Genomic DNA, 24,465 nt, shown 5'->3' on the forward strand with positions numbered 1-24,465 from the left:
CGAGGGCCACCCTTGACGGTTTCGTGGTGCCGTTACAACTTTTTTCTTTGCTCGCTCTGCGCGTTGGATTCGCCGCACACGCCTTCTTGCTCTTCGTTGCCGCGGGAGTAAAACATTTCCTCGTCCGTTCGTGCTTGGCTTTGGCACGTTGACGCCGACCGTTTAGCCGGCGCTTTTCTTTTCCGCTGTCTTGCTGTTTTGGAGAGCGTTTCAGTGCTGCAGACTCGCACACCCCACCCACCCACGTACGCATCCCTTGGGCAGTGCATCGTTTGGCTAACTGTAGTCTCGCGTCGCATTGATTTATTCTCACTTGCCCTCTTCCCTTTCCCTCGGTGCGTTTCCTCGCTTACGGGCCTGTGACGTGTAAGGCGCCCTCCTTCGTCTGTGCCGAACACGCCTCTCCGCCTCCTCTTTTCTTTTTTTATTTGCTGCTCCTGCTCTCTTCGCTCTGCGCCGCTTCGCGCGTGTGCGTCAGTGGTCCACTTCATCCCACTGGGCCATTCTTCTGCCTCGTTCTTCGCTGCTCTTATCCCTTGACTTTCCCACTCGGTGAACTCGTGCAGTGCTTCCGAGACGAATGGAGTCCCACGTGGACCCTGCCGGTGGAAGAGAGAGTATCTTGCCAATTCCCCCGCTCTCGGCAGGCAAGCGGAGGTTAGTGCGTCAGACGCCGACTGGTGGTGGCGACGCCAGTGTTCCCGGCGGTAGTACGCTCGCTTCCCCCTCTGCTGCTGCTGCTGTCGCAGCGACGACCATGGCAACGCAGACGGTCAGCAGCGAGGCTGAGGGAAATGCTCTCATCAAGCGGATTCGTCAACTGGAGGGCGAGGGCGCAACGCTCTCCAATACACTCACAAAGGTATGTGAGGAGAATGGCCGCCTGTCCGGGCAGATCTCCGCTCTGGAGGAGAGGGTGCAGACGCTGGTGCGGGAACCCCTGAAGGGGACGTCGGTGCTGCACTCACTCTTCGAGCCGGAGAAAACAGGCTGGTTTGGTGGCTCAAAGTCCGCCGCACGAGAGAAGCTGGAGCAACTAAGTGACGCATTGCAGTCTGAGTTCATCGCCTACAAGTCGTCGCATGCGTCTAGCAACGATGAGGTGCAGGCTCTGATGGAAGGGCTGCACAATGCACACCTCAACGCGCAGGAACTGTCTAACGTGGTGAGGGACCAGCAGGAGCTCATCAGCGGCGGTCCGCTGGCGGTGGCGGTACACATCGTGCCCTTTGACGAAAGCAACAGCTCTGCTGCGATGGTGCGGGAGTTGCAGGAGCAGCTGCGTAAGGTGCGCGAGCAAGCTGCACTCACTGAGGATCAGCTGCGTAACTCGCAGGCGGAGGTGCGTGCACTGAACGTGGAGAACATTCAGCTGCGCAATGGTGCTATTGCAGGCTCCGCGCTTGCAACAGCACCGGCGGCTGCAGACCCAATGCCAGCGGTCAGTAGCGCTCCGTTGCTCTCTGGGAAGGCTGCCACTGAGGAGCTCGAACGCATGTCCCACGAGTATGATGTGCTGCAGAGCGCGCTCACGGAGGCGCGCAACTCTATCGCCGAGAAGGAAAAGGATGCGGAGCTTCAGAGGCAGAAAGTCGCACAATTGCAGAACAGACTCACGGCGAAGGACTCGGTTCACATGGAGGAGGTGGGTAAGCTGCGACAGCAGCTCGCCGACTCCTTTAGCGCTTCTATGGCATGTGGGCGCTGCGAAGAACTACTGCAGGAGCTGGAGAAGGCCAGATGCGATGTGGACGCGTCCCACATGGTGGTGCAGGACCTGCGCAACGAGATCCTGGAGATGACGGCAAAGCAGCAGAACAAGTATAGCGCGCTGGAGAAGCGGCTGGCAGACAGCCTCGACCAGCTCCGCGAGAAGGACCAGCAGCTACGCCACTCGACCTCCTCCGATGACTACGACCATCTCAAGTTGGAGCAAGAATCGCTGACCCGTGAAATTGATCTCTATAAACAACGCATCGCCTTCTTAGAAACTAGCCGCAACCCAGCCAACGATGTTGCCGACGCGACTGCGCTGGACGAGACGAAGGTGCTGGAGACACTCAGCGCTACGAAGGAGCGTATCTCAAAGCTGGAGTTTGAGCGAGATCAGCTGGTGATGCAGCTGCAACAGGCCCAAAGCTACGCTGTGTCTCGCGACACGGAGGCGCGCCAGCTGCAACAGCGCGCTGAGGAAGACAAACAGCGCGTGGCCTTCCTGGTAAAGAAGTGCGCATCCCTCGCCGCCGATGTGCGGAGCACGACGGCACAACTCGACACCTTCAAGGAACAATTCGAGAAGCAGTCGCTCGAGCTCAAGCAGGAGAGACGCAACACGGAAAGCATGGCCAAATTGCAGAGAGAATTTGATGATCTGACCAAAGCAAAGGGCTTGCTCGAGGACCGTTTGGCCGCAACGCAGGAGGTGGAGGAGCGGCTTGTAAAGGCGAAGGAGACGATCGCGTACATGGAGTTGGCGCAGAGCAGCACGATCTGCATGAGTCAGTTTGCTGAGGTGAAGTCGGAGAAGGAGAAGCTGCAAAGTAAGGTGGAACCGCTGGAGCGCAAGCTGGAGGAGGCCAAACAGGAGATTGAGCGCCTCAAGGCTGTTACGGAGGCACAGCAGGCTGTTTCATCCACGCAGAACAAGAACGTGCGCGCCTGGCAGGACCAGATAACTGCGCTGAGCGAGAGTGAAGCGAAACTGCGAGACAAGGTCACCACACTGACGACGGAGAATAGCCGCCTCACACAGGTGAACGCATCACTGGAGCAGCAGATGAACGACATGCAGGACGGCATTAAGGAGATGGCGGTGCACATGGAGAGAGATCGCTCCAGCGCCAAGGCCGCCGCTGAGGCGAACTCACAAAAGAAAATCCAGACCCTATGCGATGAGCTAGCCCAGGCAAGGGCGACAATCGCCGAGGTGCAGGCACGCGACGGGCAGTACGTCGCCGAGGGGCTTTATCAGTCCGTCGTCGCAGAGCGCGAAAAGGCGTTGGAAGAGATCAAGAGGGTCACCTTCGAGCTAGAGAAGCGCAAGTCGGAGATATCAATCTACCGCCAGACGATCGCCGACCTGGAGCAGGAGAACGATGAGCGCCTGAAGGAGATTGAGGCGCTTCAGGATCGCTATCAGAGCGACCGCACAGGCCTCAGCGATCGCCTCGCGAAGGAGCAGAAGCGCACGGCGGAGCTGAACAGCAATGTGGCAAGCCTGACGGAGCAGGTGTCCGCGATGGAGGCGGCCGCGGCGAAGCACATGGCCACCATAACGGAGCTGCAAGAGAAGAATGCGAGGCAGCAGCGTGTCTTTGAGGACAAGTGCCGCCGCGAGGAGGCCCTCAGCGACGAGATTAAGCGTTTAAGTGCTCAAATCGGTACTCTGCAGGGAAGCGGGACAAACACCGCCCTTCAGCCGGAGAGCCGCAGCCGCAGCAACGACGTCACGGCGGCGGCGGCGGCGGGAGTGGGTGTTGCCGCTGTGGTCTGCGCGGCCGGACTAGCGGCACCTCCCGCAGCGTGTCACAGCCCAGCCGTGACGGAAATGGAGGCAGAGGTGAAGGCGACAGAGCCCGCCGTGTCTTCATCCCCTCTGACCCCCTCAGCACTGACTGCAAGCCAACCGCTGTCAGAGCGCGCTGTTGATGGCGCCGCCTCCCACACCGCTTCTGCACCAGAGCCTATCGCCATTGAGGCCTTCTGCAAGCGCATTGACGACCTCCTGCGAGACAACCAGCGCCTCGCTAGTGAGCTGAAGCGTACAGAACTGCAGCACCGTACGGAGTCCGCGGATGATCAGCGCATGATTACCATCCTGCAGACACAGATCAAAAACCGCATGTCGACCAACAACCGTACTGCATACGAGGCTGAAATCGCCAAGTCGGCAGCACTGAAGAAGAGCGTTGAGACGCTCATGGAGGAGAACACGAAGCTGCGCATGCAGGCAGGTGTAGCGCAGGCCCCGGTGAACATGCCTGCTTCGGCCTCATCTGTCGCCATGGCGGGGACGCAGCAGATGGACGTGCTTCAGCTGCAGTCCCAACTGCAGGCTCAGAAGGCCACCTTCGACTCAGCGATGGAGGAGGCAGCGAAGGTGGCGGAGACGTACGAGGCGCGCATCCATGAACTGGAGGAGCAACTACACGAGGCGGAGGAGGCTGCGGCGGCCGCCGCCACAGGGGCAGACGCCGGTGGCAGGACCGCCAGCGATGATGGGGATGGCCCGCTCGGTAAGGTGGCGAAGAAGAAGACGAAGAAGGTGAAAAAGAGGAAAACGCTGGCAGAGCAGGTTTGTGCTGTGGGCGACGACGCGGACGTCCTTGCCGCGTTCCCTCATGCTGATGCTGTCGACGCCGATTCGCAGAACTCCGTTGATGCGGGGCAGTTGCAGGCGTCCTTGATGTCCGCACACCATGAAGTGCATCAGTTCAAGCTAGAAAACATACAGCTCAAGGAAGAAATCGCGCAACTCAAGGCAACCATCGTGGACCTGTTGGCACAGCTGCAGCGGGCTGAGGAGGACGTGAGGTCCGCGCATGAGGACCTTGACATGGCCCAGGCCGCCATGGACGTAGAGCGACGCGATCTGCAGAAACAAATCGACCTCCTGCAGACGCAGAAGACACGGAAGCGGTCCAGCATGGGGGAGAAGCAGTTGTCGGCGTCAGCGCGCAGCAACACCATTGGTACCAATGGCGGTGGTAGCCCCAGTAAGGCCAACCGCTCCTTCCACAGCTTCTCTATTGCCGACGTGGAGATGCAGTTGCGCCGGTGCCAGGACGAGGTGGACCGCCTGATGGTTGAGAACCGGAACCTGCAGTATAGACTGGAGCGGCAAGCGGGCTGCACCAAGCCACCCTCTTCGGCCACTGGGGCGGCAGTAGGGGCGACGGAGAAGAGTGGGGCTGAGGACATACATAAGTTACGGCGGCAGCTGAAGCAGAGGGACGCGGAGATCAAGACACTCTCCGATCAGCTAATGCCCACCAAAGAGAAGCTTGTCGAGTACATGGCCATGGCCGATCGTCTGGGGCTCCAGTACCCTTTCCCGCCGGAGCTGGAGGGTGCGACGGTGCTGCGGCTCAAGGCGCTTCACTTGCCGATGACTCCGCGGTCGGCTTCCGTGCCAGCGCCGGTGCAGCAGCGGCGCCGCATCACCCCCCCACCTGGGGGGGTTGGCGAGATCTCGCCACTACCCCGTACGCCCCGAGAGCGTCGCACAGGCGGTGACGGTGGCGCCGCGCGGTCTGAGGACAATGTCTTCTCTTTACGATAGGAACGGCACGCGCCCAAAAAGGGCGGCGAGCAGCGTTCTCATTGCTGTTCCGCTGTCTGGGGTGCCCACGTAACGCTGCATTCCCTCCGCATCGCATAGCGCCGGCGCACGGGCTTCCTCCCCCCCCCCCCCCCCCCCACACACACACACACACCCACGCGATCTCGTCGCTGTTCTGCACAGTGCGCGCATCCCATGGCACTCCACACAGAGCGCCTCGTTTCTCTCTCGCTCTTTTTCTCTGGGCTCTCTACTTCCCTGCTGCTTCTTGCGAATGTGCGGAGCTTCGTACGTTTTGGGGTCACGCCTTGCGCTGCTTTAGTTGTATCTTCTCTCATCGCACGTGTATGTGTGATGGCTTTCATTGCGATCACCACCACCGCTTCCCCTTCCTTCTTCAGCCTTCTCGTCTTGGCGTGGAATCCGTGGCGCCACGCGGCTCGGCACACGCACACCAACGCGTTTCTACGCGGTCGCACATCTACTTTTCAGCTTCGCCCCCCCCCCCCCCCTTTCGCTCGCTCGCTGCTTGCGTTGCGTTGGATCTACGCTGGGAGCGATCGAGGTGTGAGAGGCTGGAGGATTGCTGAATCAGAGGGGAGTTCTCTATTTCCCTCCAGCGTCCCCCTCTCGTTGCGGAGACTGTGATCAGTACAAAGCGGCTAGCCTTTTAGCGACTCTGCTGTCCCACCAATTTCCTCATTGTCTGTCTTGCTCGTGCGTTGGCCCCTTTCCCCTCTCTCGCCTATCCGTGAGAAATCAGTGCTGTACATTAGTGCATTCGCTTTGCTTTTTTTTTTTTTTAAAAAAAACCCTCTTGCATTTCACTTCATGGCCTTCGCTTCCTCGACTTTCCCTTTTCGTTTTTTCCTCCATTGTGCGCTCTCTCTCTCTCTCTCCTGTATTTCGGCGTTGGCGGTGGCCCACCTCCTCTGCATCTCTCTGTTCCGCTCCCCAGTGCCTTTTCTGTTGGCGTGCATCGATGTGCTGATGTCCGCGTGTACGCCTGTTTAAGTGTTGGCAGCGGCGTTTGATGACGGAGCCGCTATCCTCTGGCATTTGCTTCTGTTGCTCTTCTGTATGCTGACTGCGGTCCAAGTGCACATTATCAGGCGAGATGTACTCTCAGTGGAGAGGCGAAGGCGCTGAGATGGCCCCCCTCCTCGCTGGCGGTGGTGATTCTCTTTCGCGTTACTACAGTGTTTCTACTGCAAAGAAGTTAACAAAATCAACTAGCGCTTCTCCAAGCGCGCTCCCCCTCGCTTCTTCCCTCTCTATTTCTGACTTGTAGAGTGTGTGGCTGGGGAGCCTGCGTCGCATCCGTTCATTCGTGCTGGAACGGCTGGTGGAAAAAGTGCGCGGCACATGGAATCTTCCGCTCCTTGACAGAGATGCAACACCAAGGCGTGTGTGAGAGAGAGAGTAACGTTGGTGGACACATGTGTTCATTAGTGCCATGCTACCCTGCAATCCCTCTTCCCCCACCAGCACGTATACATGAAGGTCCCCAGCTCTCTAGTCCTCATTACTGTGGTTTCTCCTCCACCGCTTCTTTCACCATTGTGGCGTTTCTCTGCATTGCATCTCTGTATCGCTGCCCTCCTCGCCTCGACTGAGCCCCTGTCAGCCACGCCTATGAGGGCCGACACCGCTCTGGTGTGTTGTTACGTGTGGTCTGATGTGCAGTACACCAGAAGTGTGCCGGAATGTCTGCTCTCTTTCTTCCTCCGGCCCCTCCTCTCTCGTTTGTGGTGCTCGTACCACAGGAGAGGTGGCCTGAGTCGACAGTGAGTCGCTGCCAGTACGAGCGTTAACGGCCACTGAGTGAGTGAGTGAGCGAGCGTCTGTGCGCGTGCTTGCACATTATCGCGGCCGTTCTTGCGACTGCAGCCTACGTACACGTATTCACCGCGCAGGCACCCGCAGTCCCGTGCTTTTTCACGCACGCACGTGCGCCGCTTCACGGAGACGATCGTCAGCGGTATAGTTCTCTCTCCTTTTCGGCTCTTGTTTGTGGCAGCAGCAGCTGTGCTTGCGGTGGAGTGGGTCTCTTTCTCTTTCTCTCTCTCATCACATCTCTGTAGCATGCAGTGTCCATCACCGACACCGAGGCTGCGGAATACGTTTCGGTTTGTTCACCCAAGCCCATGCCCTTAGTAGCACCTCCCCAGCGCGGAGGAGGTCTTCACTGCCCTCATACTTCCCCCCCCTCCCCCGCTTACATAAAAGTCGATATGTTGGGCTGCACACCATACGGATCCCCAACGCCTCTCCTCTCTTGTCGTCCGCCGCTATGGTGGGAACGAGATGTGATGCAGCCCTCAGCGGCAGCGTCTATTACGGTCCGTTCACCGTCTGCATGGCAGTGAGACGCGGACATGTGCCGCAGGAAGCCTCACGGGTGCGTTTGCGTCCAACGTGCTGTAGGTCGACGGGGCCTTCGCCACCACCGATGTCTCGGTGGCCCCGAGAGCTGACGCGAGCAGCACGGAAGCGCCCACGCCGGAGGGTAATGCCAGCAGCATAGTTGTTTCCTGAAAAGGTGCGTGGGTGGACGGCGTCCTGTAGAGCTACTGGAAAATGTACTGGCAAACTGGCCACCGCAACGACGGCTGCTTCGATCGCGGGCAGCCATCCGGTGCTAGGTGGCAGCCCTCAACGGCGCCGCGGAGGCAATCGCAAACACTTTCACTTTCGGGGACAGCCGCGCCTAGGTTGGCGCGTTCAAACAAACTGTGCGGGACAACAAAGACTGACTGACGAAGCCGAGCGGCGACGTCTATGATGGATAGCCTCTGTGCTGGAACACCATCACCGCCTTTAGTACCGCTACTTGCGCCGCTGGTGGCCGTCTCTGTCTTCGACGAGAGTAACAAACCGTGTGAACGGTGAATTCGACTGACCACCCGCCGGTTCCGTATGCTCCTCACTTTGCCTTGCCAAAGCAGATGAGGCCGCGATCATCAACAGCAACTTGTGGCTCAGATGTGATGACAGAGGCGAAACAGAACACCGATGAGGAGCTTGACGAAGAAGCTGGCGGTAGAACGATGCTGAGCTGGGCACTGGTTTTCACTCAGTGTTCATGGTACTTCTGCAGTCTGCCTTCGAGGACGACGGTTGTCGCGGCTGGCTGCAGAGGTGCTCCATGGACCGAAAAAGGCTCGGCCTCATCTCAAATTGGAGGAACCACTTCTTCATCCTGACGCGGTGCAACGACAGACAACATGCCTGCGGTACTGCAAAGATGGGATGTGCCAGAGGCTCGCTGGCTTCGTCCGGCCCGACCCAGCCGACGCGTGCGTCGTCTACCACGAGTGGCGTATGGAGTAGACGCTGGGCCGGCCGCGCCCGCAACACCGCCGAGCACGACCGATAGGCTGTGGCGCTGCGCATCTTCGTTTAAATCGTGGACTGCGCGACCAACTTCTGGATGAGGGTCTGCCGCAATGCGAGTCAGAGGTGAGTAGCGCATAGGTTCTTTTCGCCTTGCCCGTTAAACCGCTTTGGTCATTCCCCGTGGAACCGTTCTTATTTTGCTCTCTCTGTGTCGCTGTTCTCTCGTTCCCATTGTCTGCACTGTCTCTGTAGCGCTGTGATAGGGTGGGAGCCGGTGGTCAGGGAAGGGGAAGACGTCTTCGACCGACAACTCTCGCCGAACAGCGGAGCTGCACGTAGACGACTAACACTGGCCGTGCGCTGCTGGATGGCGGCGGGTGTCTGAGTAAAGCATAAGGCAATGCCCCCTTCATCCTCCTCTGTGGATCTCCCTGCCGCTGTCGCTTCTGTTGGTTGTTCTCTCCCTCCTCTGTACGTCCTGCTCTGCTCCTTTTCCCCTTTATCTTCTCCTTTCCTCTCTCTTCTTCTTGTGCTGAGCCTTCTCTGCGACAGGTCTCACCAAAACGGCGAATTCAGCTCAATCGCGAGCGAGTCAAACGTCGATACCTTTCGGAAGTGCTGACCGTAGCAGTGAGGCATGAGGGGGGGGGGCGTTGTGTTTAATTGACATGCGGAAGTGATCGCTACGCCTTGTGAAGGCGTGCCACATTGTAACTCAGCTGCCAGCCAACCCACTTTTCTGGTGCTTCTCTGTGCGCTGAGCTCGCTTGGCGTAGGTGGGCTACGTCGAGCGTCGTGTCCTGTCACCTTCTCCCTCACCCCCCCTGCTGTGGTGCACTGCTGTTCTCTTGCGGCTGCTGGCAAGGCCCACAGAAAGGAAAGGAGGCCCGCATGTGTTCCAGGTGCGGGTGGCAGGACAGATAAGCCGCGTTGACGAGACGTCTGGCTTGTCTATCGGCCGCCTGCTGCTCACCTCTCGCTCTCTCCTGTCTCTCCCTCTTTGCCAATCGGTGACGCAGTGAGTCCCGCTTGTGCGGTTGGGTCTTTTCCCCAGCGCCGACACCGCCGCTGCTGCTACAGCTGCGAGGGTGGCTGCAACCCCCCCTGACGCGTTTTTCGTCTCCTATGCGCCTGCAAGCGGGCAGACGTATACATAACGCCTCCTCCCCCTCCTTCACCGCTTCTCTTTCTAACTCGCTTTTTGTTTCGAAGCCCTTCATCGATGAGTGCGACACGGGAGGACTCGGCGCCGTGCGCCATTCCGTCTAAGCTTTGGCGTGAATGCCTCAAGCAATACGACTACGGTCCTGACAGGCCGAAGGGCGCCTGCGCGGCGCACCGCACGAAGTTCTACGACTGCGTCAAGGACTGGACGGCGCGGACGCAGAAGAGGCCGTACTCGTACACGCTGTTCGAACTTCCCAAGTCATGTGGCCATGAGGCAGAGAAGCTGCACCAGTGCATGATGATGAACATGTTCGAGGTGAGCCACTGCCAAAAAGAGATGGCGGTGCTGAAACGGTGCGCGGCGCGCGCCGACCCGGAGGTGCGCACGTACCTGCAAGGCGATGAAGCGATCGCAGACCTCGAAAAGGATATCGAGGAGACTACTGGACTGAAGCGTCTCTGGTACAAGGCGATTGGTAAGCTCTAGTATCCCTCTTTGCTGCGGCTATGACGGTATTATGCGTAAGGAGTTAATTGGCATGGCCGTGTGCGCATGTGAGGGTCGTAGGAGCGTCGTACAGCGATGTGGGGCGTTACGTTGGAGGTCGTTGTTCTTGTTGTTCACCCACAGAAAATAACATCTGAATCGGAAGAGATGAGGGACGACGCGGGCCTGTTCAGAAGCCTTTCACTGCTGCCTGTGCATTATGATGGCACTGCTGCTGGCGAGACGACGAGACGGAGGAGTAGTAGTCTACATCCATGCGCGGGTTGTTTTCCTTTCGTCGTTGTTTCTTCGCCACCGAGCCGAAAGAACGACATCATGGCGGGGGGGGGGAGGGAGGTAACTGATGAGAAGGACAGTATGTAAAGAGGTATCGTTCGTGAGTCGCGTGCGCTTAGGATGGTGGTCTTTCTCCTCCCTCATCTGCAGGTTTTTATCTCCCTCCAGTCATGATAGGCATCTTGTTATGCCCCCTCTTGCTCGCTCCCAAAAACTGTGGCCCCGCCTCTACTTCCACCCTTCTGCTGTCTTCTCTTCCTCTTCTCCTCTCATAGCGGATAAAAGGAAAAGAAAGGGACGCTGGGGCGCACGCACTGGACTGCTGCTCTCCTGCCGCCCCCCGCACACCCGCTAGCTCCCACTCTGACGAACCCCGACCGTCACACCCACTAAATCCCCCATTTGCTCACCCCACAGCTACCACCAGCTATTCAGCATCCATTGCACCTTATTTTAGCAGTCATACCCTCACGCATCACCACGCGTACCTACCAGCCAAGTGATTTGCTTCACCAACGTGCAAGAGCAGTGCAACGCCTTCCGCGCAGACGCGCTCCCTGTGCTATAGAGGTAGAGAGGGAGAGCGAGAGAGAGAGAGACGTCACTCACGCAGTGACTTCGTTTGCTTGTCACTGAACTGAGCTTGCGTACACCCGTAAACAACTCTCTGTGCTGCTTTACACCCGTACACGTGTGCCAGATTGTTGCCACTTCGGATTACTATATATATATATATATGTGTGTGTGTGTGTGTGTGTGTGTGTGTGTGTGTGTGTGTGTATCTGTTCGTTAGCCCATTTACTGAGCTCATTTTACGTTGTTCTGTCTCTCTTCTCGGGTCTTGCGCAGACCGACACCACTCGTCGTTTCTTCCGAGCTCCACCCACCTTCTGTCGCTGCTGCCTCCCCCCGCTCCTCTGCTCTGTTCTGCCCTTCTCTTTCCGTCCCTTCCTCCCCTCTCTTCCTACTCGTTCTCCGAAAGCGATGGAGTCGAGTCGAAGCACCGGCGATCTTTTGACACCCGGCGCGTTATGGCAAGAGGAGACCGCCGTCCTTGTGTGCGGCGGCCGACGCTGCGGCCGCCGCTTCAACCGACTCTTCTGCCCCAAACACCACTGCCGGTGGTGCGGCCGTGTGTACTGCGACACCTGTGCGCCGAAACGGGCGATGTACAAGCAGCAGCTCTTGCGCAAGTGCAACCAGTGTCGACTGCCGGTCGTCTTTCGACACTCGTGGAACGCCCGCACCGGCGCGATGGACTGCGCCCCCTTCGAGTGCATCATTGGGTACCTCACACCGCGCAGCATCACGGCGCTCCTGCAGAGCTGCTACACGATGATGTCCGAGTTCCCCGTATGCGGTTACCCGTTCTACAAGTCGATTCAGCAGCGCTTTCCCTCCTTTTACCCCGGCGCACAAATCGGTCGCGGCACCTTCGGCACAGTGTTCAAGTGCGAAGACCGCACCGCCACGGACCGCAGGCGCGCAATTCTCAAGTGCATCAGTAAACGCACGAACTTGACGTACACGCGGTGGATCGGTGCCCTCACGGAGCTGCGGATACTCGAGTCGGTGAATCACCCCAACGTGGCGCACCTTCTCGGAGCCTTCCAGACCCGTGAGGACTTAGTCATTGTTATGGAGGCGGGCGAGGGCGGCACGGCGCGGCGGGCGGCTGCGTGCATGCGCGAGTACGGCCAAGCCGCCACAGAGGCGTTCACTGCGAACATTATCGAAGGTGTCGCCGCTGGCCTCGACTACCTCTACCGGGAGAAGCACATCATCCATCGCGATATCAAGCTGGACAACATCGTGTTGTCAGCGGACTACAGCACACCGATGATAATCGACTTTGGCCTTGCCGAGTTTGTTGTTAACGAGGAGGGGCAGTGGTACGTTGTGGGCGGGACGCGCAACTACGCCGCGCCAGAGAGCATCGCCGCGGTGGCAAATGGGCATATTGATATGAAGGAGCCCGGGATCACGATGCACAAGGGCGACCTCTTCAGCCTCGGTGTTGTTGCTTATTACCTTCTCTCGGGCCAACGGCCCTTTCACAGCAGAAGCTTTGACAAGATGCACGAGGAGATGCGGCGTGGTGTCGCCTGCGCAGGTCCGCTCTGGGACGGCATCTCCACCGATGCACGGGAGCTTGTGCAGGCGCTCCTGTCGTACAGCCCTGCGCAGCGGCCGGACTACGCTGCCATCAAGGAGAACGCCTTCATCACGGGGCGCACTCCGGGTGTGAAGTCGATTCAGATGCAGCGGAACGCGCGGCTCCTCTTGGACGAGAAGGAGACTCATGCCGAGTGGGTGACGCTCGAGCCGTCGGACGTGAAGGAGGGGGCCGACGAGTGGGAGAGCGAGGTGCTGCTGCCCCTGTCGACTTCCCAGCGGTGGTACCACGCCTACCTGCCTCGCTTTTCTCGGTTCCACTCGTGAGCTGCTCTTGCCCTGCCATTCCTTTGTTTTTATTTTTTTTTTATTTTTCGTTTCCTTTGCTGTGGCTGCTGTGCTGGGATTCTCAGCTCTCCCGTCCGTCCTGGATGCGCTCTATTACCTGAAGGTTGCTCTATCAAAGCGACCGTCTTGCGACGCCTGCACCCAGAAGTGTTTGCGGGAGGGGGGTGCATCTGCAGGTCTGAGGGACAACTAGGTGGCGAAGGGGCTGGGGCGGGGACACTGATGCGGGCCACTGCGCCCCATGGCTAGTGGGGAACCATGACCTTCTATGCCAGAAGCGGTGTCTTTGTTGCTGGCTTACAAAAGGCTCGGGGTGGAGTTACCCCACTTCTGGCGTTTATCGTTTTCTCGACCCTGCACGGAGACTCTCGCACCCGTCTAGCATGACATGGTTCGTTGGCGTGTCACCTTCGTGCAAACCTGTTGTGAGCAACTCTAAGAGGCCTCAGTGAGTGCGCTTCGTCTACTGTGCTCTCCTCTTTCTATGCTCCTCTTCTTCACACACATTTGACCCTCCGCCTCCCCCCTCTTTCCCTGCTTGCGTGCCGTTGATCATTATAGTGGGTCCGGTGTGGCGATGCTTGCTCTTCTGCCTCTTAGCTGCTCTACTCGGTGGTTCTCGCTACTGCAGCAGCAAGCGTAGTTCGGTGCGGTGCCCCGCTCTTCATCTCCTCCTTCCATCCGCAACTCAAAAAAGGCTGAAGAGAATGCTATTGGAACCGACTTGCAGAGCATATCCTCCTCGACGGACACCCCCCATAGAAGTACTCTGACAGTCGATCTTTCCTCTCACTGCCCCCCCCCCCCCCCGTACATTATGTCCGGTGGGAGTTGACGAGGGCGTTTTGGTGCCCCCTCAACACACTCACCAGCACGAGCTCAGTGTTTAGGAGGCGCGGACTCTCGAGGGTGCCGAGACACCCTGGGAAGCCTCTGTTGCGCTCCTGTATGGTTACGTACTCCTCCATTAGCCGGGCAGCACACTCACGCACGCACGTCTCTCTGTTAGAAGCAAACTCATACATTCACACTCCTGCACCCCCACGAACAACATGCTCACGCGTGCGCATACAGCGAGCGATAGGCGTATCATAGCCACTGAGCGAACATTACTGTGGCTCCGGTGGAAGTCAGGTGCACACCAGCGCATGGGCTGGACACAAACCCACAGGCACTCTCGCACCGGCACCATACACCGATAAACTCCCCACGCAGCTTCGTAGAAGTTCTTCTCCCCCTCCCCCTCGCCGCCCTCCTCTCTCTCTCTCCCCTTTGGCGTACTGCTGTGTTGAAGTAGTCGTCTGCCATCTCGACCACGGGGTCAGTATATTTGCCCTGTCGTGTGTGAGTGTGTGTGCGTGCCGTGCTGCTCTCTGCCTCTTCCCCTTCCTCCCTCTCGCTCTCCAGCGCCATTTGCGGTACTTTACGTTGCTCCTGCGTGCCTTAGCTGGAGTGACTTACGCCCACACATACAGGCGCACTCGTCTCTCCCCCATTTCCTGTGTATCGACACGTGCCCCTGCTATCGCTCTGCTACCCCAGTTCCCCACCTCATCTCTCTGAAACGCGCATTAGGGTCACGCCGTTGCGCTTCTCATAGCTGGCTGCCATATTCTCGTGGAAGGCACGCGGACATACAGGCACACACACATATGGAAGCCGTGCAGCTTGCCAAGAGTGTTCTGGCTGCCGATGGGCAGCCATTCAAGATCTTGTCACTCGCTCAGGGGTTTGCGCCGGTGACCCCGGAGACGTCGGTGCTAGAGGCACGTCGAAGCTACATGCGTCTCGCCGGCGCTATCCACCCAGACCGCCTTCAGAGAAGCTTTGACAAAGCCACGGAGGCGTTCCAGTGCCTGGTGCGTGCCTTTGAGTGCTTCGCAGATCCCAAGTCGCGCAAGCGGGCCGCCGCCTCTGCCCAAAGGCAGGCGAAGACGGAAGCCGTGGTAACCACCGCGGTACGTGGCAGGCAAGCCAATGCCGCACCGCCGTCTTCCACTAAGTCGGGCCCGTCGGCGTCGCAGCCGATGATGAAAGGCGAGAAGAAGCGGGAGAAGTCCAAGTCAAAGGCAGCTGCTGCGCCAGCTGTAAAAAAGCCAAGAGCAGCCGACCTCACCGAGGAGGAGGAGAGCGAGACCGGTGATGACGTCTCTGAGGCATCGGTAGCGGACGAGGAGGCGTGGGAAGCATGCGCCGCCGCGAACAAGGAGCCGGAGGTGTCGACAAACCGCACGCCAATCGGGCAGCTGCGCGTTGGTGGACTTTACCAGCTTACCACGGTGGGATGTCCCAAGTGCCGCTCTCTCTGGGAGCCGGATGCGCGCCCCCAATACTCGCTGTTCATGGGTCGTTGGGGTAAGAAGGTGCACTGTCAGCTGTGTCTTTTCCATTTTGGTTGTGCCACAGCGCTGCACGGCTGCCCACACTGCAGGGCGCCGTTCGACTACGACGTCTCCATGTACGATTCAGTGCAAACATGTCAACGCTGCAGGAAGCAGTTTGGCTTCCCCTACTACCCCGTCAATCAGTACTTGATTGACCAAGTGGCGCTGGAGGAGTGGCGAGAGCGTATGGATCAGCAAAAAGCGAGTGAGCGAGAGGCCCGTGCCCGAGCGCGTCGCGGTGGCGGCGACGGTAGCGATGGGGCGAGCGCCGAGGAGGAGAGAATGCAGCTCCTGGTAGGCACCTGCATTATGGAGGAGGTGTGCCCCTTGTGCCACAAGCGCATCAAGAGCAAGCACCGTTCGCACGTGGAGGGGTGCATGGCAAAGGACCCAAAGGAGCTCGCTGCATCGACTGGCAGGGCTGCCAAGAAGATAGCGAGCCCTGCGCCGCTGGCCGACAAGGTCGCCAAGGCACCGGTGCCCCGGGCTGCCAAGAGGGACCCGAAGGCAACAGCGGCGCTCACCAAGAAGTCAGCCGCCCCGACGACGCCACGCGCCAACGTCTCCAAAGGGAAGAAGGCGTCGGTGCTGCAGAAGCGCAAGCGGCGACGCGGCGACTCGAGCTCCTCGGAAGAGGACGAGATCAGCACCGAGTCGACCTTCTCCGATGATGACTACGACGACAGCGACTAAAAGTATAACTCACAAGCGGGTCGGTGGAGGGAGGAGGGAAACGGTGTTGGGGCCACCTCATCGTGTGGCGCCTCTCCCCCGCGCATGGGGATCGCAGGGGCGCGTGCACGACTGTGTTGGCGGTGGCATTTTTTCTTACCTATTTCTTCGCAGTAGTCAACGCCCCAACCACAGTGCGTGGTATCCCAGGCACCAGCACCCCCCCCCCCTCCACTCTCTGTGGGGAAGCCGGGTAGCCCTCCCCCTCCTAATGCCGAGCCACTCCTCGTGGTGGCAGGGCCACGTACCTGCGACATGGGGAGGCCCGAGCGAACTGTCCCTACGGATATTAGCGCTCAGGTCGAGCGCGCCGCCCTGCCCTGCCCGCCTACTGGTGTGGGAGGCCTGGGGCGGGGGTGGTGCTCCGGTAACTGGGTCGGGTCGTTTTCCTGGCGCGTGTGTACGGCTGCATTGCACCACGCGATGTGCCCCCTGTGACAGACGGGGTGGGGCGTGGCGCAGCGCATCTCGTGTGGCAGTGAATGGGACACGTTGAAAGAGAATATTTTTCTCTGGCACTTGCGTTCCTTCCAATTTGGTGATCCTCTGCTCTCTCTGTCCCCACAAGCAGCCACACAGCTGGCAGCGGAGTATTCCTCTCGCCCATGGGTTGCCCTCACATTCCATGTACCGCACGTCTCTCCATTTGCCTCCCATTCTCTCACTCATCGACTCGCCGCTGTGGTGTCAGCCCCCGGTTGACGAAGACGTTTGGACGCTCGTCACACATCTCTTTGGCGCCGGGGTTGCGCTGTCATTTTTTTCGCTGTGGTTGTTTGCTGAGTTCCCCTTTGGTGTCTTCTAGTGTACGCCCCAGTGCTCACCGTCAGCTCATGAACGCCTGTGCTTCTTCTCATATTCCATCATACACTGCGGACAGACACGCGAAGACAGTCTAGACCCGGAGAGGAGCGGCTCCAAAGCTCAACTCCTCCGCCACAGAAGTAAAATGTCACGCACTGCGCAAGTTGCTACCATCAAATCTGGCGCCGAGGTGTGCACCTCTGGCGTCAACGGCCAACTGGAGGAGGAGGAGGCGGAGATCGTCGTCAGCTCCGTGTCGAACCATGCCGGTCAGGTGGAGCGCATGCTTCTCACAGAGCGCGGCGATCCGTCCGTGCCCCCGCCGAATTGGGAAGCGTTGTGCAGCTCTGCACTCTTTGACGAGAACGGAAAGACGCGTCCTGAGGTGGTGCGCGAGCACTTCCGGAGGGAGGGGCTGCTGCAGGAGGCGGATGCCCTTGCGATTATTACCAAGTGCGCACTGATATGGCGAGACGAGCCGAACGTGCTGCACCTTGATGATCCGGTGGTCATCACTGGCGATATTCACGGCCAATTTTTTGACTTACTGAACCTCCTCTCCATCGGCGGCGACCCGTCCGAGCAGAAGTATATCTTTCTGGGAGACTATGTGGACCGTGGGTGCTTCGGGATGGAGGTGATTCTGCTGCTGATGTGCTACAAGATCTGCTACCCCAGCACCATTGTCATGCTGCGCGGCAACCACGAGAGTCGCCACCTGACGGCGTACTTTAACTTCAAGCGCGAGGTGCTGTACAAGTACTCTATCGCCGTGTACAATGCTATGATGTCCGCCTTCGATTGCATGCCGCTTGCGTGCATCCTCAATAACCGATTCCTGTGCGTGCACGGCGGCTTGTCGCCGGAGCTGAAGCGGATCTCGGACATTAGTGCGATTCACCGCTTCCGCGAGCCGCCGTCGTCTGGACCGATGTGCGACCTGCTGTGGGCAGACCCGCTGGACGAGAAAGAGGAGGACCCTGCGGCGCCACAGCTCTTCGTGCCCAACACAACCCGCGGCTGTTCCTATGTCTACAGCAACACCGCTGTCTGCAGGTTCCTGCAGGAGAACAGCCTCATCACTGTCATCCGCGGCCACGAAGCCCAGAATGAGGGCTACCACTTGTACAAGAAGACAGGCAGGGGGTTTCCCGCGGTGATTTGCATCTTTTCCGCGCCGAACTACTGCGACACGTACAACAACCGCGCCGCAATCGTGAAGCTGAGCCGCAATATCATGAGCATCTGCCAGTTCAACAGCAGCCCCCACCCCTACTACCTGCCCAACTTCATGAATGCCTTCACTTGGTCGCTGCCGTTCGTCGAGGAGAAGCTGCTCGACATTGGGGCAAACGTCTTGCACCTCATCGGTGTAAACGGAGATCACATTCTCGTGGACGAAGTGAAGGGGATGGCCGCACAGGGACCTGGGGGGAACGCAGAAAGTAGCGATGATAGCGGCGTGGAGCAGCGGGGCGAGCACATTCGCAAAAAAGTACTGGAAATGAAGAAGCTCTCCCGCATGTTTTGCACATTGGGCGCGGAAAAAGAGGGCATTGGTCAGCTCAAGGGACTGGCAGGTGGCACGCCACCGTGTGGCTCAAGTGATGTACAGGCGGCCATCAGCGACTTTCAGCACTCGAAGGATATGGATGCTGTGAATGAGCGCTGGCCGGATTCTCCGCTCGAGGACGACGCTGCACTGCAGTTGAATGTGGCGACCAAAGCCCTTCAGTGTGGCGTCCTTGAGCACCAGCAGCAGGCGAGCCATACGTGGACGCCTTAAGCGGCGCGGTTCTAATCCAGAAGACACTTGGTCACACAGACATCGACCATGAGTGTGGGTGCATATGCGATGTCGTGCAGAAGTGGGTAGCCGTGAGGTTTTCTTTTGTGCTTTCCTTTTGCTTTACCCTTGCTTGATTCGCTCCCCTCTGACAACAAGTTCCGTGTGGTGCTCTCTCTCCCCTTCTCTCACGTCGTGATCTTCTCTGTTTGTCTTTCTCTCTTGTTTTCTGCTTCTCACCGCCTGTGCTACGTGCAACATCACCCGATGCGGTCGTGTGAGTATGAAGACATGACTTTACGAATTCGCAGTTTCACGCGAGGTATGTTTGCGTGTGTGTGTGTTACAATGGGTCACACTATTCCCCATGCTGACATAGGCATATAGTCGCATCGGCTGCCATATGCTTCTCATCTCATCTCATCTCATCCCATCCCATCTCTCGTTTTGTTTTCGTTGCTTTCCAGCGAGTGCATTGGTTCTCCCTCCCTCCCTCTCTCTCTCTCTGTGTGTGTTCCTTCTCTTGTCTTCAGAGTATCTCTGGTTATTTTGCGTTCATCGACTTGATAAACGCGTCTGCGAATCGTCTGCTCGGGTGCTTGCTGAGGAACACACGTGCACGTGCATGTCTGTGCCGGTCTCTCTACACTCTCAGATGGGCAGGCCAATGAGATGCGCACGTAGGGTGGAGGGAGACCGCGTGTAGGCCCTTGCCATGACCTGCTGCGCATCTGCGCGAGTGTGCATCGCATCCTCTCCGTGATTGGCTCTTTTCGCTTTTGCTCACCATATTGCTTCCTATTCCCCGACAACAGCGCGGGGCACCACAGCACGTGGTATCCCAGGCACCAGCACCCCCCCTCCACTCTGTGTGGGGAAGCCGGGTAACCCTCCCTCTCCTAATGCCGAGCCACTCCTCGTGGTGGCAGGGCCGCGTACCTGCGATGTGGGGAGGCCCGAGCGAACTGTCCCTACGGATATTAGCGCTCAGGTCGAGCGCGCCGCCCTGCCCTGCCCGCCTACTGGTGTGGGAGGCCTGGGGCGGGGGTGGTGCGCCGGTAACTGGGTCGGGTCGTTTTCCTGGCGCGTGTGTACGGCTGCATTGCACCACGCGATGTGCCCCCTGTGACAGACGGGGTGGGGCGTAGCGCAGCGCATCTCGTGTGGCAGTGAATGGGACACGTTGAGAGGAAATAACACACAGAGCACTTCTGCAGCTGCCTTCCCGCGGTGCTATTCTATATATCCCATTCTGTCCATGCACTGGAATACCCCCCCTCCTGCATGCACCCACATCCTTTTTGGTGCTGTTCGGTCCGTAGTTCTCCTGTTGTGCATGGGATCCCTCATGATGTGGCCCGTGCGCACTACTCCCAGTCATGTGCAGCAACCCAGCAGGAAAGAAAGTGACGGAGAGGTAGCGCTGATGATAGTGTGAGTGACACGATATGGGGAGGGGGCGAGAGCTGCTCAGATGAGCGGGAGGTCGCCCGGTTCGTTTATGTGACTGAAGAACCTTAAAAAAACGAGATGAAGGCGCGATCAGCGCATCACGAGGCTCTACCGTGTGTAGGCATGCCGTGTGGTAGTCGTCTCCGAATTCGAAGAAGCGTAGGACGTCCTCCGCGAGCAGCCGTGGGTCTAAAAGACACTGGTGGATGGTTGTGAAGCAGCTGTGGTCGTAGTTTTGTTTTTGGTAGCACGCGGCAATCACAGCAGAGCGAGTATGACTGTTGTGTCGGACTCGCTCTCCCTCCTCGTGCCGCTCAGCGCGCCCCACAACGATGAATGATGACATGCTGTGACGCGTGTGAGCGCCAATGCGGGTTACTCTGCTTTGTGCTTGTCTTTGGCCATTGTGAGTGGGGGCGCAAGGACAGGGTGGCCAAGCTTGCCGAATCGGCAGTGGCAGAGGCGCCGACGCCGCTTGCATGGATCGTCGATGCGGTCACCCGTCTCAGATGCCAACTCGACATCCCCCCTTACCCGCACGGCAGACGCCACTGTCCTCGTCCTCGGGCAAGGACCCTGGAGACGGCTCGCGTGGATCGAGGCGTGCGGGCGACCCTGGTGTGTGTGTGTGTGTGTTGCGCCGAGCGCACAGCAGGGGTGCGAGGGGGAGTCAAAGAAGGGCAGCGGGAGGGGGGAGACCGCTAGGCGCATGACCTGGTGCGACGGCGAACGGTTTGTCCTTGACGCCGAGGATTTCGCCGTGGCGCCACGGGGAGGTGGATGGGCTGCGGTTGTGGATGCGCCTCCTTACCGGCTTGCTCGCCATAGAGGGATGTGCTGGAGAACAAAATTTAACGATGATGCCATCGTCTCTCCGTGTGCTGTCTTCCACAAAAATGCTTCTCTACTGTAGTCCTTCTTCGTCCTCACCGCTACGTTGGACTCGCCATTGATTCTCTCATACTCGACCGCTGCAACGCTGTTCTTCTTTGAAATCGAATGAGGAATGGTGTTTGTGTTGTTTGCCTGTTTGTATCGGCGTCAGTGGTGCTGTACGGAGTTTTCGCTTGGCTCTTTCAGCTTTAGCATGACACTATGCCTGGTACGCGTCCGGTGGAAACGGTGTCCAAGGCACTGCGGCGCCACGCTCAGCTGCAACGGTGGCAGCGCCAGTCGAAGGTGCCGAGTGCGCCAGGCACGGCAACAACCACTGCAACCACTCGACCCACACACGCGGACCACACATTGCCTCAGCCCCGACTTCTGATGTCGTCGTCGACGTCGGCAGAAAGCTCGACTTCTGCGCTTTCATCGAGTTCGAACTTCCCTGCACTGCATGTGAGTCAATCCCTGCAGCGCGCCTATGAGCTGCGGGATACAGCGCAGGCGTCTTCGCCAATGCAGCGTCGCCTCGTCAAATATCTGCGGTGTTCCACGAGCAAGGCGGAGTCTGTGGAGGCGTTTTTCCTCATTGCTCGCACGCATCAGGAAGCGCTGTCGCCAGCTACCGTTGCGGACTTCACCAGCACCATGTTGCGGCACAACGTAGCTGCGCAGATGGGCGTAGAGGCCTACGAGGCGGCGCTCGCGGACGCCGTCGGAGTCGCGGAGGACAGCCCCTGGGGTCACATTGGACCGGCGGAAGCACGGGCGTTCGTTCTCTACCAGGCCCGCCGCCTGGAGCGGTATGCTGTCAAGGGCACATCTTTCCACGAGCAGCTTGGCTTGACGCTTGAAGGTGCAGACAACGCTGTGGTCGCCCTCACTGAGCACCAGCTGCGCAAAGACGTCGCTTCATCCAGTGCGCTACCCGTGTCGTGTGACACCCTTGTCGAGCTCATTCACCTCGACATTTCGTGGTCCACCGCGCTGCAGGTGTACAAGTACGCCAAGGAGTTGACACGCGTTGACCCACCTGCTGACATGACGGCACGTTTGATGGGGCTCATGACGGGTTACAAGACGAATGGCCTCGGCTCACGCCCGTGGGAGATGGCGCTAGAGTTGTACGACGCGCTGCTGGCGAGCGGCTACGATGTGCCACTGGATGCCCATGCGTCCGCGTTAGACGCCGTGTGGCGCTGCGGGGAGAGCTTTGTGAAGCTTCATAATTCCTTGTCCCCCACCGATCGTGACCGCATGTGGGATGCCCTGGTGCGCATTCGCGAGCGCGTGTCAGACGCGCAGGTGACGGGTGACGCCGGGTGCCGCTTCACCGAGGCTCTCATCAAGGCAGCTGGAGCAGCAGGGCGGTGGGAGGCGACGGTGCAACTTCTTAGCGACATGGACGTGACATTGGCCGCCACCTCGCATCGCCTGTTAGTACCCACTGCAGAGTCCTTTCTCTTCACGATGGCATCATGCAACACCGCGCACAACGCTGCCCACGCCAGCGCCCTGTACGAGACGTTTTGCGCCCTGTACACGCTGCGCAGTGCTCACCCTGAGGCGCTACTGACGTACTTGCAGTCACTTCGACACGTGGAGTCGCTGTCAGCAGAAATCGGTCCGCAAGTTGAGGCCCTAGTGATGGATGGCAATGGACTGGATCGACCGTGCTGCGTGGTATGCCTGCAACTCCTGTCGAGTCAGCGCGTGCGCACCAAGCAGGTGGAGAAGTGGAGGGTTGCGCAGACGCTCCTGCGAATGTACGACAGCAACCCATGGCCGCAGCAGCCGCAGGTGAGAAAGGCAGAGCTGCAGACGGTGTTTCGCTGCTGTCACCTCATCGCTGCAGCTGCAGCTAGCGATGAGAAATTATCCCCTCTTGCGACGGCGCCTTGCCCGCTGCTCACGGAGCTGCGCGCTTATCTTGTCTCAGTGTTTGGGCGAGACTCTCGCGAGTGCCAGTGGCTGGACGACACGGAGGTGTACTCGCTCCTCACCACGCAGCGCTGGGAGTGCGCCCTTGCCATTTACCAGCGGCAAGTAGTACGGCGCCCGCTAGCTCGTGTGACGGACCTCCCCATTCCGTTGCGCCAAGCACGCCACATGCTCGCGCAGACTCTGCTGCGCTGCTCCCGTGCCGCCGCTGACGTGGGGAGAGAGAGAGAGAATTTCTTCCTGGATGAGGAGCAAGGGGCGCAAGAGCGGGCAAAGACGGTCGATTTTTTGGCATTTGTCGTGCGTACTGTGCGGGAGGTGTACGCAGGAACGGGCGACACCGTGTGTCTCAGTATTGTCGCGGAGCTGCTGCTCCACCAAGCTTTGCACGCGCCACGTGCGCGCGAGCGGCAGCAGTTGGCGCTGGACGCGATGCGAGAGCTGTCGTGTGGCTTGGCCAGCGCCGTGACACCGCGGCTGATTGATCTTGTCTCGCAGGCCCTCTCTATCACAGAGGAGCATGTCCACAGCGTCCTCGTTGACGGCAGCGCGCAGCTGCGTGCAAAGGCGTTAGAGCGAGACAGACAGCGACGCATACGTGCGAGCGGATGCCTTGAGAAGATTTTCACGTGATAGCGTGCCTGAGGTGCGACGTGTTCGATCATTGCGTACGCATCATTGCCGGTTTCTCAGCAGGACCTTTGCCGAGCATAATTCGCTGCAGGTGTGCTCGGGCGAGGCTTTTCTCGCACGCAGAGGTATCGGTAGCGGCGTGCGGGGGGGGGGGGTAGGGGGGGTTGAGGTTTTTGTTCGTCTTTCCCCCGTTTGCCACTGTAGGCATAACGCCCACCAACCCCGCCTCTTTTCTCCTCCTCTTTCGCCACTTTGGTTTTTCCCCCCACAAACCGAAATAAGCGGCCTGTGCGCTGGCAGAGAGAAAGTGGGAGAGAGCGAATGGTAGAATTCTCTAGGCAAGAGAGCACAGAGACGTGCGATGAGTAATCGGCGATGTTTTTCACTTCTCTCTCTCTCTGGTGCACCGTCGTTTTCACCCTCCGGCCGCTGCTTGCCGCCTCCTGGTGCTTTGCCCTCACACGAGGCGTTTAAGGTGAAGAACACACGCAGCAATGAGGAAATGGACTGGGAGAGACACGAGATGACTCCCGCAGCCTACTGAAGCACATACAACGAAGTGAGATTGGCGGCTCATCGTACACGAGCACGCAAGCGAGGGGTGGGGGGCATGTGCTTCACCAAGGCATAACGCTGCCAACGTTCTTAAGCCGCGTCTCGCTCCCTCTCTTTCACTGGAGCGTCATTGCTTGCTGCGATTTCACGTCGAGACTGGTGCACCCACCAACTCCTGCGTGCAAGTGATACTCTGCAGGCGCTCGAACGAACCCACGGTGACTATTCTTTCTTCACCTGATTCCGTTCCCCCTCACACTCG

At 58.9% G+C, this 24,465-nt stretch overlaps 6 protein-coding genes and 1 pseudogene across 7 annotated transcripts; all 7 read left to right on the forward strand.

Annotated features, from left to right (window-relative positions):
- Positions 1-580: 580 nt before the first annotated feature.
- On the forward strand, positions 581-5,281 carry LBRM_26_2420 (conserved hypothetical protein; the record flags this gene model as incomplete). Its single annotated transcript, XM_001562422.1, has 1 exon — positions 581-5,281. The coding sequence occupies one exon, from the start codon at positions 581-583 to the stop codon at positions 5,279-5,281; it is 4,701 nt and encodes a 1,566-aa protein (XP_001562472.1).
- Positions 5,282-8,366: 3,085 nt separating this feature from the next.
- Positions 8,367-9,642, forward strand: LBRM_26_2430 (annotated as a pseudogene). Its single transcript has one exon. A coding segment is annotated over exon 1 (1,276 nt).
- Positions 9,643-9,842: 200 nt separating this feature from the next.
- Positions 9,843-10,274, forward strand: LBRM_26_2440 (conserved hypothetical protein; the record flags this gene model as incomplete). The annotated part of the gene is made up of 1 exon (XM_001562423.1): positions 9,843-10,274. One exon carries the CDS (start codon positions 9,843-9,845, stop codon positions 10,272-10,274), a length of 432 nt encoding a protein of 143 aa, XP_001562473.1.
- A 1,281-nt stretch (positions 10,275-11,555) lies between these two features.
- LBRM_26_2450 (putative protein kinase) lies at positions 11,556-13,013 on the forward strand (the record flags this gene model as incomplete). Its single annotated transcript, XM_001562424.1, has 1 exon — positions 11,556-13,013. One exon carries the CDS (start codon positions 11,556-11,558, stop codon positions 13,011-13,013), a length of 1,458 nt encoding a protein of 485 aa, XP_001562474.1.
- A 1,673-nt stretch (positions 13,014-14,686) lies between these two features.
- On the forward strand, positions 14,687-16,111 carry LBRM_26_2460 (conserved hypothetical protein; the record flags this gene model as incomplete). The annotated part of the gene is made up of 1 exon (XM_001562425.1): positions 14,687-16,111. The coding sequence occupies one exon, from the start codon at positions 14,687-14,689 to the stop codon at positions 16,109-16,111; it is 1,425 nt and encodes a 474-aa protein (XP_001562475.1).
- Positions 16,112-17,099: 988 nt separating this feature from the next.
- LBRM_26_2470 (putative serine/threonine protein phosphatase) lies at positions 17,100-18,740 on the forward strand (the record flags this gene model as incomplete). Its single annotated transcript, XM_001562426.1, has 1 exon — positions 17,100-18,740. One exon carries the CDS (start codon positions 17,100-17,102, stop codon positions 18,738-18,740), a length of 1,641 nt encoding a protein of 546 aa, XP_001562476.1.
- A 2,547-nt stretch (positions 18,741-21,287) lies between these two features.
- LBRM_26_2480 (conserved hypothetical protein) lies at positions 21,288-23,648 on the forward strand (the record flags this gene model as incomplete). The annotated part of the gene is made up of 1 exon (XM_001562427.2): positions 21,288-23,648. The coding sequence occupies one exon, from the start codon at positions 21,288-21,290 to the stop codon at positions 23,646-23,648; it is 2,361 nt and encodes a 786-aa protein (XP_001562477.2).
- Positions 23,649-24,465: the final 817 nt, after the last annotated feature.

This window comes from Leishmania braziliensis, chromosome 26 (assembly GCF_000002845.2).
Source record: "Leishmania braziliensis MHOM/BR/75/M2904 complete genome, chromosome 26".
NCBI classification, from domain to species: domain Eukaryota; phylum Euglenozoa; class Kinetoplastea; order Trypanosomatida; family Trypanosomatidae; genus Leishmania; species Leishmania braziliensis.